The sequence below is a fragment of the Salmo trutta genome, chromosome 9, assembly GCF_901001165.1.
Source record: "Salmo trutta chromosome 9, fSalTru1.1, whole genome shotgun sequence".
Lineage (NCBI taxonomy): Eukaryota > Metazoa > Chordata > Actinopteri > Salmoniformes > Salmonidae > Salmo > Salmo trutta.
This window is the reverse complement of record NC_042965.1, coordinates 27,359,849-27,374,545: the sequence shown is the minus strand read 5'-3', so window position 1 is coordinate 27,374,545 and position 14,697 is coordinate 27,359,849. Positions and strand designations below refer to the sequence as shown.

General features: G+C 46.4%; 1 protein-coding gene across 1 annotated transcript in view; it reads right to left on the bottom strand.

The window, feature by feature from the left end:
- The window catches only part of LOC115200339 (probable palmitoyltransferase ZDHHC8), a 106,239-nt gene that overhangs the window by 23,531 nt on the left and 68,011 nt on the right, over positions 1–14,697 (bottom strand). The window contains exon 2 of the mRNA XM_029763320.1: positions 3,626–3,747. Coding sequence (XP_029619180.1) covers positions 3,626–3,747 — 122 coding nt within the window. The remainder of the gene's footprint in view (positions 1–3,625; positions 3,748–14,697) is intronic.

Sequence of the window (14,697 nt, the reverse complement as noted above, 5' to 3'; positions counted from 1 at the left end):
AGGAGTGGGACAAAATCCCTCCTGAGATGTGTGCAAACCTGGTGGCCAACTACAAGAACCATCTGACCTCTGTGATTGCCAACAAGGGTTTTGCCACCAAGTACTAAGTCATGTTTTGCAGAGGGGTCAAATACTTATTTCCCTCATTAAAATGCAAATCATTTTATAACATTTTTGATATGCGTTTTTTCTGGATTTTTTTGTTGTTATTCTGTCTCTCACTGTTCAAATAAACCTAGCATTACAATTATAGTGGGCAAACGTACAAAATCAGCAGGGGACCAAATCATTTTTTCCCTCACTGTGTGTGTATATACACTGCTCAAAAAATAAAGGCAACACTAAAATAACACATCCTAGATCTGAATGAATGAAATAATCTTTTCTTTACATAGTTGAATGTGCTGACAACAAAATCACACAAAATAATCAATGGAAATCCAATTTATCAACCCATGGAGGTCTGGATTTGGAGTCACACAAAATTAAAGTGGAAAACCACACTACAGGCTGATCCAACCTTGATGTAATGTCCTTAAAACAAGTCAAAATGAGGCTCAGTAGTGTGTGTGGCCTCTACGTGCCTGTATGACCTCCCTACAACGCTTGGGCATGCTCCTGATGAGGTGGCGGATGGTCTCCTGAGGGATCTCCTCCCAGACCTGGACTAAAGCATCCGCCAACTCCTGGACAGTCTGTGGTGCAACGTGGCGTTGGTGGATGGAGCGAGACATGATGTCCCAGATGTGCTCAATTGGATTCAGGTCTGGGGAACGGGCTGGCCAGTCCATAGCATCAATGCCTTCCTCTTGCAGGAACTGCTGACACACTCCAGCCACATGAGGTCTAGCATTGTCTTGCATTAGGAGGAACCCAGGGCAAACCGCACCAGCATATGGTCTCACAAGGGGTCTGAGGATCTCATCTCGGTACCTAATGGCAGTCAGGCTACCTCTGGTGAGCACATGGAGGGCTGTGCGGCCCCCCAAAGAAATGCCACCCCACACCATGACTGACCCACCGCCAAACCGGTCATGCTGGAGGATGTTGCAGGCAGCAGAACGTTCCCCACGGTGTCTCCAGACTCTGTTACGTCTGTCACATGTGCTCAGTGTGAACCTGCTTTCATCTGTGAAGAGCACAGGGCGCCAGTGGCAAATTTGCCAATCATGGTGTTCTCTGGCAAATGCCAAACGTCCTGCACGGTGTTGGGCTGTAAGCACAACCCCCACCTGTGGACGTCAGGCCCTCATACCACCCTCATGGAGTCTGTTTCTGACCGTTTGAGCAGACACATGCACATTTATGGCCTGCTGGAGGTCATTTTGCAGGGCTCTGGCAGTGCTCCTCCTGCTCCTCCTTGCACAAAGGCGGAGGTAGCGGTCCTGCTGCTGGGTTGTTGCCCTCCTACGGCCTCCTCCACGTCTCCTGATGTACTGGCCTGTCTCCTGGTAGCGCCTCCATGCTCTGGACACTACGCTGACAGACACAGCAAACCTTCTTGCCACAGCTCGCATTGATGTGCCATCCTGGATGAGCTGCACTACCTGAGCCACTTGTGTGAGTTGTAGACTCCGTCTCATGCTACCACTAGAGTGAAAGAACCGCCAGCATTCAAAAGTGACCAAAACATCAGCCAGGAAGCATAGGAACTGAGAAGTTGTCTGTGGTCACCACCTGCAGAACCACTCTTTTATTGGGGGTGTCTTGCTAATTGCCTATAATTTCCACCTGTTGTCTATTCCATTTGCACAACAGCATGTGAAATTTATTGTCAATCAGTGTTGCTTCCTAAGTGGACAGTTTGATTTCACAGAAGTGTGATTGACTTGGAGTTACATTGTGTTGTTTAAGTGTTCCCTTTATTTTTTTGAGCAATATATATATATATATATATATATATATATATATACACACACACACACACACTCACACACACACACACACACACACACACACACACACACACACACACACACGTAAGTTTGAGTGTAAGGGTTGGTTGGATGTGTTTAACCATTACACAGTAATGGTTAAAGCCCAGAGGGCCTGCATTTGGATGGATGACAAAAAAATTATCACATCAACTGCACACCCTTCTCATTGGACTGCCACTGTCTTTCTGAACGAGTACATTTCCAGAGTTTTTGTAGATCTTTGCACAATGGGCCACTTGACAATATTTCTATGTGAAGTGTATTGCTCTGGAGCAAGATAGGAAATAAAATGGGATGTCTTTCAGTTCATCAAAGAGCCCATTCAACCTGAAGGATGATCGTCATGGGATTCGTACACTTGGAACAACCACACACACACACACACAATCCTACTGAGAGACTTCACGGTTGTTATGAGTTTTCAGACTCTTCAAATAGATTTAAAAGGTAACTGACTGGGAAACTGAATGTAAACATCTCCCCTGCAGTCTGCTCTTTAAAAACGAGGCTTTATCATCCAATACACAATATACGCCTTTACATTTCAAGGCTGTCAAGGCTTTACATTACAGAACAATAGAAGCCTTTACATTTGAACCTGGTGGTCACATTCACTGTATATACAGTACCAGTCAAAAGTATGGACACACCTACTCATTCAAGGGTTTTTCTTTATTGTTACTATTTTCTACATTGTAGAACAATTGTTTAACACTTTTTTTGGTTACTACATGATTCCATATGTGTTATTTCATAGTTTTCATGTCTTCACTATTATTCTACAATGTAATAACATACTTTTGACTGGTACTGTACGTCATACACAGATTTACACCAATTGAAGAGAAAGGAATAAACTGTCAGATACAGCCTAGCTCTCTACAGCAGTGATGACAGCTCATGAGGATTGTATTGACAGGGTAGGATCTACGAAATATACCCCTGAGCCCATACCGCTCTTAGAAGCAGGGATTTAACTGCAGTTTGTTTCTCCCCACACAGATACAGTGTGTGGAAGCAGGAGCAGTAGGATTATCCATGTGGCCACAGGCATCTCAATATAGTGGGCATGCATTTCCCTCTATAACACTCTCTCTCTATAAAACTACAGCAACTTAAAACTATAAAACTACTGCAGCTCTCCACTCCATCTCCACAACAACCACAATAAGGAGAGATCACTTCAGGAAGATACATGAACCTGGCTGTGTCATATGTGCTGTAACGATTATTACCTGTTTATGGGGGGACAAGTAGTTATTAAAGTTCGGAGCTTATTATGTTACAAGCATGTTACAACCATAAGGTGTAAATGGACCACATTCAACAATCATTACTAAACATAGGGGCCGGGCCATCCCCCAGGAGAGTGAACGACACACACACAGCGTTTCCCTTTCTTTACCGTTACTAACAGCTGACTAACATCAAGTACTGCCAGTCTTTTTTCTAAGGCAGCAGCAGTTGGCCTCGTAACCTCGACCAGGGCTTGGTCGCCTGGTCACAGGCCTGTAAGTCATGCATAGCATGGTGCAGAGAGGGTCCAGTTATTAGCTAAAACAGGCGTTGTGGGCTAATGGGTACTGAAAAGACGCGGACAGAGAGAGAGTGAAAGACAGACAGACATAAAGACAGAGAGAGACCCATTCATCTCATACAGACACTTTCAGTAGTAAAAGGGAACTGACCTTTGGGGAAGACTCCAGGGTCCATGAAGGTAGCCATGCTGAAGTTGGCCAGCACAAAGAGGAAGACGACGCCATTGTAGAAAGGCACGGCGGGGGAGATTGTGTTGGTCAGCCAGGGGCACCTGGAGAGGAGAGAGGACAGCAGTTAGGAAACTCCATTCATAGTCCTTTCATACATAGTGATATCTGAGGATTCAGAGATAGGAGGCATGCAATGAATGACACACAAATGCACAATTGAATGTGCACATATCTTACTTAGAATATGTGGACAACTACAAATACCTGGATGTCTGGTTAGACTGTAAGCTCTCCTTCCAGACTCACATCAAACATCTCCAATCCAAAGTTAAATCTAGAATTGGTTTCCTATTTCGCAACAAAGCATCCTTCACTCATGCTGCCAAACATACCCTCGTAAAACTGACCATCCTACCGATCCTCGACTTCGGCGATGTCATTTACAAAATAGCCTCCAATACCCTACTCAATAAACTGGATGCAGTCTATCACAGTGCCATCCGTTTTGTCACCAAAGCCCCATATACTACCCACCACTGCGACCTGTACACTCTCGTTGGCTGGCCCTCGCTTCATACTCGTCGCCAAACCCACTGGCTCCAGGTCATCTACAAGACCCTGCTAGGTAAAGTCCCCCCTAATCTCAGCTCACTGGCCACTATGGCCTTTTTTTGCCTTTACCTCCCTTATCTCACCTCATTTGCTCACATTGTATATAGACTTATTTTTCTACTGTATTATTGACTGTATGTTTGTTTATCTCCATGTGTAACTCTGTGTTGTTGTATGTGTCGAACTGCTTTGCTTTATCTTGGCCAGGTCGCAATTGTAAATGAGAACTTGTTCTCAACTTGCCTACCTGGTTAAATAAAGGTGAAATAAAAATATTAAAAATATTAAAAAAATATGCACCTACATAAACTCAGCACAAAGAGAAACGCCCTCTCACTGTCAACTGCGTTTATTTTCAGAAAACTTAACATGTGTTAATATTTGTATGAACATAAGATTGAACAACTGAGACAAACTGGGGGGGGGGGTCAAAATCAAAAGTAACAGTCAGTATCTGGTGTGGCTGCATTAAGTACTGCAGTGCATCTCCTCCTCATGGACTGCACCAGATTTGCCAGTTCTTGCTGTGAGATGTTACCCCACTCTTCCACCAAGGCACCTGCAAGTTCCCGGACATTTCTGGGGGGAATGGTCCTAGCCCTCACCCTCCAATCCAACAGGTCCCAGATGTGCTCAATGGGATTTAGATCCGGGCTCTTCGCTGGCCATGGCAGAACACTGACATTCCTGTCATGCAGAAAATCACGCACAGAATGAGCAGTATGGCTGGTGGCATTGTCATCCTGGAGGGTCATGTCAGGATGAGCCTTCAGGAAGGGTACCACATGAGGGAGGAGGATGTCTTCCCTGTAACACACAGCTTTGAGATTGCCTGCAATGACAACAAGCTCAGTCCGATGATGCTGTCACACATCGCCCCAGACCATGACGGACCCTCCACCTCCAAATCGATCCCGCTCCAGAGTACAGGCCTCGGTGTAGCGCTCATTCCTTCGACGATAAACGCAAATCCGACCATCCCCCCTGGTGAGACAAAACCGCGACTCGTCAGGGAAGAGCACTTTTTGTCAGTCCTGTCTGGTCCAGCGACAGTTGGTTTGTGAAACTCGAACAGTTGTTGTTGCCATCCTGTACCTGTCCCGCAGGTGTGATGTTCGGATGTACTGATCCTGTGCAGGTGTTGTTACACGTGGTCTGCCACTGCGAGGACGATCAGCTGTCCGTCCTGTCTCCCTGCAGCGCTGTCTTAGGCATCTCACAGTACAGACATTGCAATTTATTGCCCTAGCCAAATCTGCAGTGCTCATGCCTCCTTGCAGCATGCCTAAGGCACGTTCACGCAGATGAGCAGGGACCCTGGGCATCTTTCTTTTGGTGTTTTCAGAGTCAGTAGAAAGGCCTCTTTAGTGTCCTAAGTTTACATAACTGTGACCTTAATTGCCTACCGTCTGTCAGCTGTTAGTGTCTTAACGACCGTTCCCATGTGCAGGTTCATTAATTGTTTATGATTAATTGAACAAGCATGGGAAACAGTGTTTAAACCCTTTACAATGAAGATCTGTGAAGTTATTTGGATTTTTATTATCTTCGAAAGACAGGGTCCTGAAAAAGGGATGTTTGTTTTTTTGCTGAGTTTATATGTAAATACGTTGACAAATACTGATCCATACCGATAAGAGGATTGTAATCTGCCTATGAAATGAGGGATGGAGGGGAGATGCAAATAGGTTACTGCTGCACCCCCCTCCTCCTCCATACCCACAATCATCACCTCTACCACACACACACACACACACACACACACACACACACACACACACACACACAGCAACGGAAACAAGATTTTCAGTATCTTTAATCCTGCGCAAATGGGAAAACTATGCAAAAAGGAGGACATGGTGTAAAGCTGGAATTGCTTCTTCGCCTCTTGAGATTCAGAAATAATAACAATGGCATCATCAGCCATACATGGGACAGACCAGATCTCCTCTCAGCCTATAAAAGTCAATGAGAGATGATGACACATGAGGAAAGGGCTATACTTGGGCGCAGGGCTGAGCTATATTACAATGTCTAACATTTCCTGGAATTAGAGAGGGAGTTGCAGACAGACCGGGCATGGAGACAGACAGACAGCTCGCATAGGCAGTGTGTTACCATGGTACACACTATCTCACTAAATCCTGGTTGAAAGATTCCTGGAATCAGGAGGGAATAAGGACAACATCTGTGAATCCACCTACTAGAAGTTCTGGAAAACCTAAAACAGAATCACTAAGACATTTTGTGTGTCAAGCTTGATCTTATCCACAGGCTTATTTATCATCACATAGTGTGAAATATGCAAAGATACCTGGAAAATGCTGCAATCAAGAATACCAAGTAATCCAATTTTTATGACTGCACACGTTTTAATTGGATCCGTAGGTAGAAATGTCAAGACATTGTATGAGCCCAAAAAGGTCTCTATGACTCATCGCTTCTACAGGGTCTCCTTCTAGAGGCCCACCTGAGCCACAATGCAGTGTGGTTAACTGTAGACAGACAGACACAGAGACAGAGACAGAGACAGAGACAGAGAGACAGACAGGGCTTTCTGTCGGTCTAAATGAGGGAGCGGTGTTAGTGTACACAACATGAATAAATTAAATGTCTCATGGGGAAGAGGCAGCGGTTTCGAGGAACCACTCTTCTTTGATCATGCCCGCTCAATCAGCGTTACTGCTTTACATACACACAGTGCACACATACTGTATACACACACACACGCACACACACACAGAGCACCAATTTCCTGGCATCTGTTAATGGAGGTGATCCTCTCTCCATCTTGCCTCTTCCTTCCCCCTCTGCTCTGTTCAATTATTCAGAGTGGAGGCTGTACTGTAGGTAGGAGAATGGGATGCTGTGCTAGCAGGCCTGGGGGAGCATGGTGACTCACAGTGATCCCCAGCACCCAGCCTCTGCTCTGGAGGAGGGCCGGTCAACTAGCACCCAGCCTCTGCTCTGGAGTAGGGCCAGTCAACCAGCCTCTGCTCTGGAGGAGGGCCAGTCAAATCAGCCTCTGCTCTGGAGGAGGGCCAGTCAAATCAGCCTCTGCTCTGGAGGAGGGCCAGTCAACCAGCACCCAGCCTCTGCTCTGGAGTAGGGCCAGTCAACCAGCCTCTGCTCTGGAGGAGGGCCAGTCAAATCAGCCTCTGCTCTGGAGGAGGGCCAGTCAACCAGCACCCAGCCTCTGCTCTGGATGAGGGCCAGTCAACCAGCCTCTGCTCTGGAGGAGGGCCAGTCAAGCAGCACCCAGCCTCTGCTCTGGAGGAGGGCCAGTCAACCAGCACCCAGCCTCTGCTCTGGAGGAGGGCCAGTCAAGCAGCACCCAGCCTCTGCTCTGGAGGAGGGCCAGTCAAGCAGCACCCAGCCTCTGCTCTGGAGGAGGGCCAGTCAACCAGCACCCAGCCTCTGCTCTGGAGGAGGGCCAGTCAACCAGCACCCAGCCTCTGCTCTGGAGGAGGGCCAGTCAAATCAGCCTCTGCTCTGGAGGAGGGCCAGTCAAGCAGCACCCAGCCTCTGCTCTGGAGTAGGGCCAGTCAACCAGCCTCTGCTCTGGAGGAGGGCCAGTCAAATCAGCCTCTGCTCTGGAGGAGGGCCAGTCAACCAGCACCCAGCCTCTGCTCTGGAGGAGGGCCAGTCAAATCAGCCTCTGCTCTGGATGAGGGCCAGTCAACCAGCCTCTGCTCTGGAGGAGGGCCAGTCAAATCAGCCTCTGCTCTGGAGGAGGGCCAGTCAAGCAGCACCCAGCCTCTGCTCTGGAGGAGGGCCAGTCAACCAGCACCCAGCCTCTGCTCTGGAGTAGGGCCAGTCAACCAGCCTCTGCTCTGGAGGAGGGCCAGTCAAATCAGCCTCTGCTCTGGAGGAGGGCCAGTCAACCAGCACCCAGCCTCTGCTCTGGAGGAGGGCCAGTCAAGCAGCACCCAGCCTCTGCTCTGGAGGAGGGCCAGTCAACCAGCACCCAGCCTCTGCTCTGGAGGAGAGCCAGTCAACCAGCACCCAGCCTCTGCTCTGGAGGAGGGCCAGTCAAATCAGCCTCTGCTCTGGAGGAGGGCCAGTCAAGCAGCACCCAGCCTCTGCTCTGGAGGAGGGCCAGTCAACCAGCACCCAGCCTCTGCTCTGGAGGAGGGCCAGTCAACCAGCCTCTGCTCTGGAGGAGGGCCAGTCAAATCAGCCTCTGCTCTGGAGGAGGGCCAGTCAACCAGCACCCAGCCTCTGCTCTGGAGGAGGGCCAGTCAAATCAGCCTCTGCTCTGGAGGAGGGCCAGTCAAATCAGCCTCTGCTCTGGAGGAGGGCCAGTCAAGCAGCACCCAGCCTCTGCTCTGGAGGAGGGCCAGTCAACCAGCACCCAGCCTCTGCTCTGGAGTAGGGCCAGTCAACCAGCCTCTGCTCTGGAGGAGGGCCAGTCAAATCAGCCTCTGCTCTGGAGGAGGGCCAGTCAACCAGCACCCAGCCTCTGCTCTGGAGGAGGGCCAGTCAAATCAGCCTCTGCTCTGGAGGAGGGCCAGTCAACCAGCACCCAGCCTCTGCTCTGGAGGAGGGCCAGTCAACCAGCACCCAGCCTCTGCTCTGGAGGAGGGCCAGTCAACCAGCACCCAGCCTCTGCTCTGGAGTAGGGCCAGTCAACCAGCCTCTGCTCTGGAGGAGGGCCAGTCAAATCAGCCTCTGCTCTGGAGGAGGGCCAGTCAACCAGTAACAGGGACCAGAAACACCACCTGTATCAGTGCCCATGTAGGTAGTCTGTTCCCGCAGCTTCTGTGAGTATGGCAAAGCAAAGCTATATCATGTGGGTAATACCAAGAAGGTTGTGAAGGGAGAGAAAATCCTATAGGAGTACAGTCCACTGCGCGAATCTGCACTGCTTTCACCTAATAACCCCCCTTGCCAAGTAAATTAACAGCCAGTATTATACCTACCTACCTGCCAACCTACCTACAGTTGAAGTCGGAAGTTTACATACACCTTAGCCAAATACATTTAAACTCAGTTTTTCACAATTCCTGACATTTAATCCTAGAAAAAGTCCCTGTTTTAGGTCAGTTAGGATCACCACTTTATTTTAAGAATGTGAAATGTCAGAATAATACTAGAGAGAATGATTTATTTCAGCTTTTATTTCTTTCATCACATTCCCAGTGGGTCAGAAGTTTACATACACTCAATTAGTATTTGGTAGCATTGCCTTTAAATTGTTTAACTTGGGTCAAACATTTCAGGTAGCCTTCCACAAGCTTCCCACAATAAGTTGGGTGAATTTTGGCCCATTTCTCATGACAGAGCTGGTGTAACGGAGTCAGGTTTGTAGGCCTCCTTGCTCGCACGCGCTTTTTTAGTTCTGCCCACAACTTTTCAATGGGATTGAGGTCAAGGCTTTGTGATGGCCACTCCAATGCCTTGACTTTGCTGTCCTTAAGCCATTTTGCCACAACTTTGGAAGTATGGTCATGTCCGTTTGGATACCCATTTGCGACCAAGCTTTAACTTCCTGACTGATGTCTTGAGATGTTGCTTCAATATATCCACATAATTTTCCTTCCTCATGGGGCCATCTATTTTGGTAAGTGCACCAGTCCCTCCTGCAGCAAAGCACCCCCACAACAAGATGCTGCCACCCCCGTGCTTCACGGTTAAGATGGTGTTCTTCGGCTTGCAAGCCTCCCCCTTTTTCCTCCAAACATAACGATGGTCATTTTGGCCACACAGTTCTATTTTTGATTCATCAGACCAGAGGACATTGCTCCAAAAAGTACGATCTTTGTCCCCATGTGCGGTTGCAAACCGTAGTCTGGCTTTTTTATGGCGGTATTGGAGCAGTGGCTTCTTCCTTGCTGAGCGGCCTTTCAGGTTATGTCGATATAGGACTTGTTTTACTGTGGATATAGATACTTTTGTACCTGTTTCCTCCAGCATCTTCACAAGGTCCTTTGCTGTTGTTCTGGGATTGATTTGCACTTTTCGCACCAAAGTACGTTCATCTCCAGGAGACAGAATGCGTCTCCTTCCTGAGCGGTATGACGACTGTGTGGTCCCATGGTGTTTATACTTGCGTACTATTGTTTGTACAGATGAACGTGGTACCTTCAGGCATTCGGAAATTGCTCCCAAGGATGAACCAGACTTGTGGGGGTCTACAAATTTTTTTCTGAGGTCTTGGCTGATTTCTTTTGATTTTCCCATGATGTCAAGCAAAGAGGCCTTGAAATACATTTGCGGGTAGACCTCCAATTGACTCAAATTATGTCAATAAGCCTATCAGAAGCTTCTAAAGCCATGACATAATTTTCTGGAATTTTCCAAGCTGTTTAAAGGCACAGTCAACTTAGTGCATGTAAACGTCTGACCTACTGGAATTGTGATACAGTGAATTATAAGTGAAATAATCTGTCTGTAAACAATTGTTGGAAAAATTACTTGTGTCATGCACAAAGTAGATGTCCTAACCGACTTGCCTAAACCATAGTTGGTTAACAAGAAATTTGTGGAGTGGTTGAAAAACAAGTTTTAAATGACTCCAACCTAAGTGTATGTAAATTTCCGACTTCAACTGTACATACATACATAAATTCAGCAAAAAAAGAAACGTCCTCTCACTGTCAACTGCGTTTATTTTCAGCAAACTTAACATGTGTAAATATTTGTATTAACATAACAAGATTCAACAACAGACAAACTGAACACGTTCCACAGACATGTGACTAACAGAAATGGAATAATGTGTCCCTGAACAAAGGGGGGGGGGGTCAAAATCAAAAGTAACAGTCAGTATCTGGTGTGGCTGCATTAAGTACTGCAGTGCATCTCCTCCTCATGGACTGCACCAGATTTGCCAGATCTTGCTGTGAGATGCTACCCCACTCTTCCACCAAGGCACCTGCAAGTTCCTGGTCATTTCTGGGGGGAATGGCCCTAGCCCTCACCCTCCGATCCAACAGGTCCCAGACATGCTCTTTGGGATTGAGATCCGGGCTCATCGCTGGTCATGGCAGAACACTGACATTCCTGTCTTGCAGGAAATCACACACAGAATGAGCAGTATGGCTGGTGGCATTGTCATGCTGGAGGGTCATGTCAGGATGAGCCTGCAGGAAGAGTAGCACATGAGGGAGGAGGATGTCTTCCCTGTAAAGCATAGCATTGAGATTGCCTGTGTAACGCTCATTACTTTGGCAATAAACGCGAATCCGACCATCACCCCTGGTGAGACAAAACTGTGACTCGTTTGTGAAGAGCACTTTTTGCTAGTCCTGTCTGGTCCAGCGATGGTGGGTTTGTGCCCATAGGCGACGTTGTTGCCGGTGATGTCTGGTGAGGACCTGCCTTACAACAGACCTACAAGCCCTCAGTCCAGCCTCTCTCAGCCTATTGCGGACAGTCTGAGCACTGATGGAGGGATTGTGCGTTCCTGGTGTAACTCGGGTAGTTGTTGTTGCCATCCTGTACCTGTCCCGCAGGTGTGATATTTGGATGTACCGATCCTGTGCAGGTGTTGTTACACGTGGTCTGTCACTGCGAAGATGATCAGCTGTCCATCCTGTCTCCCTGTAGCGCTGTCTTCGGCGTCTCACAGTACAGACATTGCAATTTATTGCCCTGGCCACATCTGCAGTCCTCATGCCTCCTTGCAGCATGCCTAAGGCACGTTCACGCAGATGAGCAGTGACCCGGGGCATCTTTCTTTTGGTGTTTTTCAGAGTCAGTAGAAAGGCCTCTTTAGTGTCCTAAGTTTTCATAACTGTGACCTTAATTGCCTACCGTCTGTAAGCTGTTAGTGTCTTAACGACCGTTCCACAGGTGCATGTTCATTAATTGTTTATGGTTCATTGAACAAGCATGGGAAACAGTGTTTAAACCCTTTACAATGAAGATCTGTGAAGTTATTTGAATTTTTAAGAATTATATTTGAAAGACAGGGTCCTGAAAAAGGGGCACACACATAAAGTGCATTCGGAAAATATTCAGACCCCTTGACTTTTTCCACATTTCATTACAGCCTTATTCTAAAATGGATTGAATAAAACAAATCCTCAATCTACACATAATACCCCATAATATCAAAGTGAAAACAGGTTTTTAGAAATTTTAGCACATGCATTACAAATAAAAACAGAAATACCCTATTTACATTAGTATTCAGACCTTTTGCTTTGAGACTCGAAATTGAGCTCAGGTGCATCCTGTTTCCATTGGTCATCCTTGAGATGTTTCTACAACTTGATTGGAGTCCACCTGTGCTAAATTCAATTGATTGGACAAGCTTTGGAAAGGCCCACACCTGTCTATATAAAGGTCCCACAGTTGACAGTGCATGTCAGAACAAAAACCAAGCCATGAGGTTGAAGGAATTGTTCCTTAGAGCTCCGAGACAGGATTGTGTTGAACACAGATCTGGGGAAGGGTACGAAAAAATATCTGCAGTATTGAAGGTCCCCAAGAACACAGTGGCCTCCATCATTCTTAAAAGAAGTTTGGAACCACCAAGACTCTTCCTAGAGCTGGCCGCCAGGCCAAACTGGGCAATCGGGGGATTAAGGCCTTGGTTAGGGAGGTGGCCAAGAACCCGATGGTCACTCTGACAGAGCTCTAGAGTTCGTCTGTGGAGATGGTAGAACCTTCCAGAAGGTCAACCGTCTCTGCAGCACTCCACCAATCAGGTGGTAGAATGGCCAGACGGAAGCCACTCCTCAGTAAAAGGCACATGACAGCCTGCTTGGCACCTAAATGATTCTCAGACCATGAGAAACAAGATTCTCTAGTCTGATGAAACCAAGATTGAACTCTTTGTCCTGAATGCCAAGTGTCATGTCTGGAAGAAACCAGGCACCATCCCTACGGTGAAGCATGGTGGTGGCAGCATCAAGCTGTAGGGGATGTTTTCAGCGGCAGGGACTAGGAGACTAATTAGGATCGAGGGAAAGATGAACAGAGCAAAGTACAGAGAGATCCTTGATGAAAACCTGCTCCAGAGTGCTCAGGGCTTCACACTGGGGCGAAGGTTCACCTTCCAACAGGGCAACGACCCTAAGCACACAACCAAGACAATGCAGGAGTGGCTTCAGGATAAGTCTCTAAATGTCCTTGAGTGGCCCAGCCAGAGCCCGGACTTCAACCCGATCGAACATCTCTGGGGAGACCTGAAAATAGCTGTGCAACGAAGCTCACCATCCAACCTGATAGAGCTTGAGAGGATCTGCAGAGAATAAGAATTTGTTCTTAACTGACTTGCCTAGTTAAATAAAGGTTAAAAAAAGATAAGAATGGAAGAAACTCCCCAAATACAGGTGTGTGCCAAGCTTGTAGCGTCATACCCAAGACTCAAGGCTGTAATCCCTGCCAAAGGTGCTTCAAGGGTCAGAGTACTTTTGTAAAAGTGATATTTAAAAAATATATTTTATTTTTTGCAAAAAAAATCTAAAAACCTGTTTTTGCTTTGTCATTATGGGGTATTGTGTGTAGATTAAATAGGGAAAAAAATATTTCATCCATTTTAGAATAAGGCTGTAACGTAACAAATGGTGAAAAAAAATCAAGCAGTCTGAATACTTTCCGAATGCACTGTACATACATAGCCAGGGGCTTTAACTCACTGTCCATGGTGTTGGTGTGTTTGATGCTAGGGCTGTGGCGGTCATGAAATTTTATGTTACATGTTACTATGTTATTTTATATGATTTTATAGTAAGAAGAATATAATTGAACTTCGCTGAATAAAATAGAAAGGATATTTTTCCCATTACGGAGCGAGTGCACATATGAAGTGGCTATGTTGAGTGTAAAAGTGATCAGTTGAAACAGACCCTATAGGGTACGTTAGATTTAGAGTTATTTGGCAACTTTAGTTGTTAATGATACAAACCTTAGAATGTCTTAGAAATCAGAACATATAGTATTTAGGCTGCATGATGTGACTAAAAGCTATTAATAATTTGAGAACAAAGCAAAAAAAGCTTGCACACTGTTCCTTGCCTCAGGCTGCACAGCTGTTCTCTCATCAAGTGATCATATTATCATCCATCAGACTATTCTCAATGTAATATTGTCTTTACTAATACAGTACCAGTCAACAGTTGTGACACACCTACTCATTCCAGGGTTTTATTTAGTTTTACTATTTTCTACATTGTAGAATAATAGCGAAGACATAAACTATGAAATAACACATATGGAATCATGTAGTAACCAAAAAAAGTGATAAACAAATCAAAATATATTTTATATTTAAGATTCTTCAAAGTAGCCACCCTTTGCCTTTATGACAGTTTGCACACTCTTGGCATTCTCTCAACCAGATTCATGAGGTAGTCACCTGGAATGCATTTCAATTAACACGTGTGCCTTGTTAAAAGTTAATTTGTGGTATTTCTTTCCTTCTTAATGTGTTTGAGACAATCAGTTGTGTTGTGACAAGGTAGGGGGGTATACAGAAGATAGCCCTA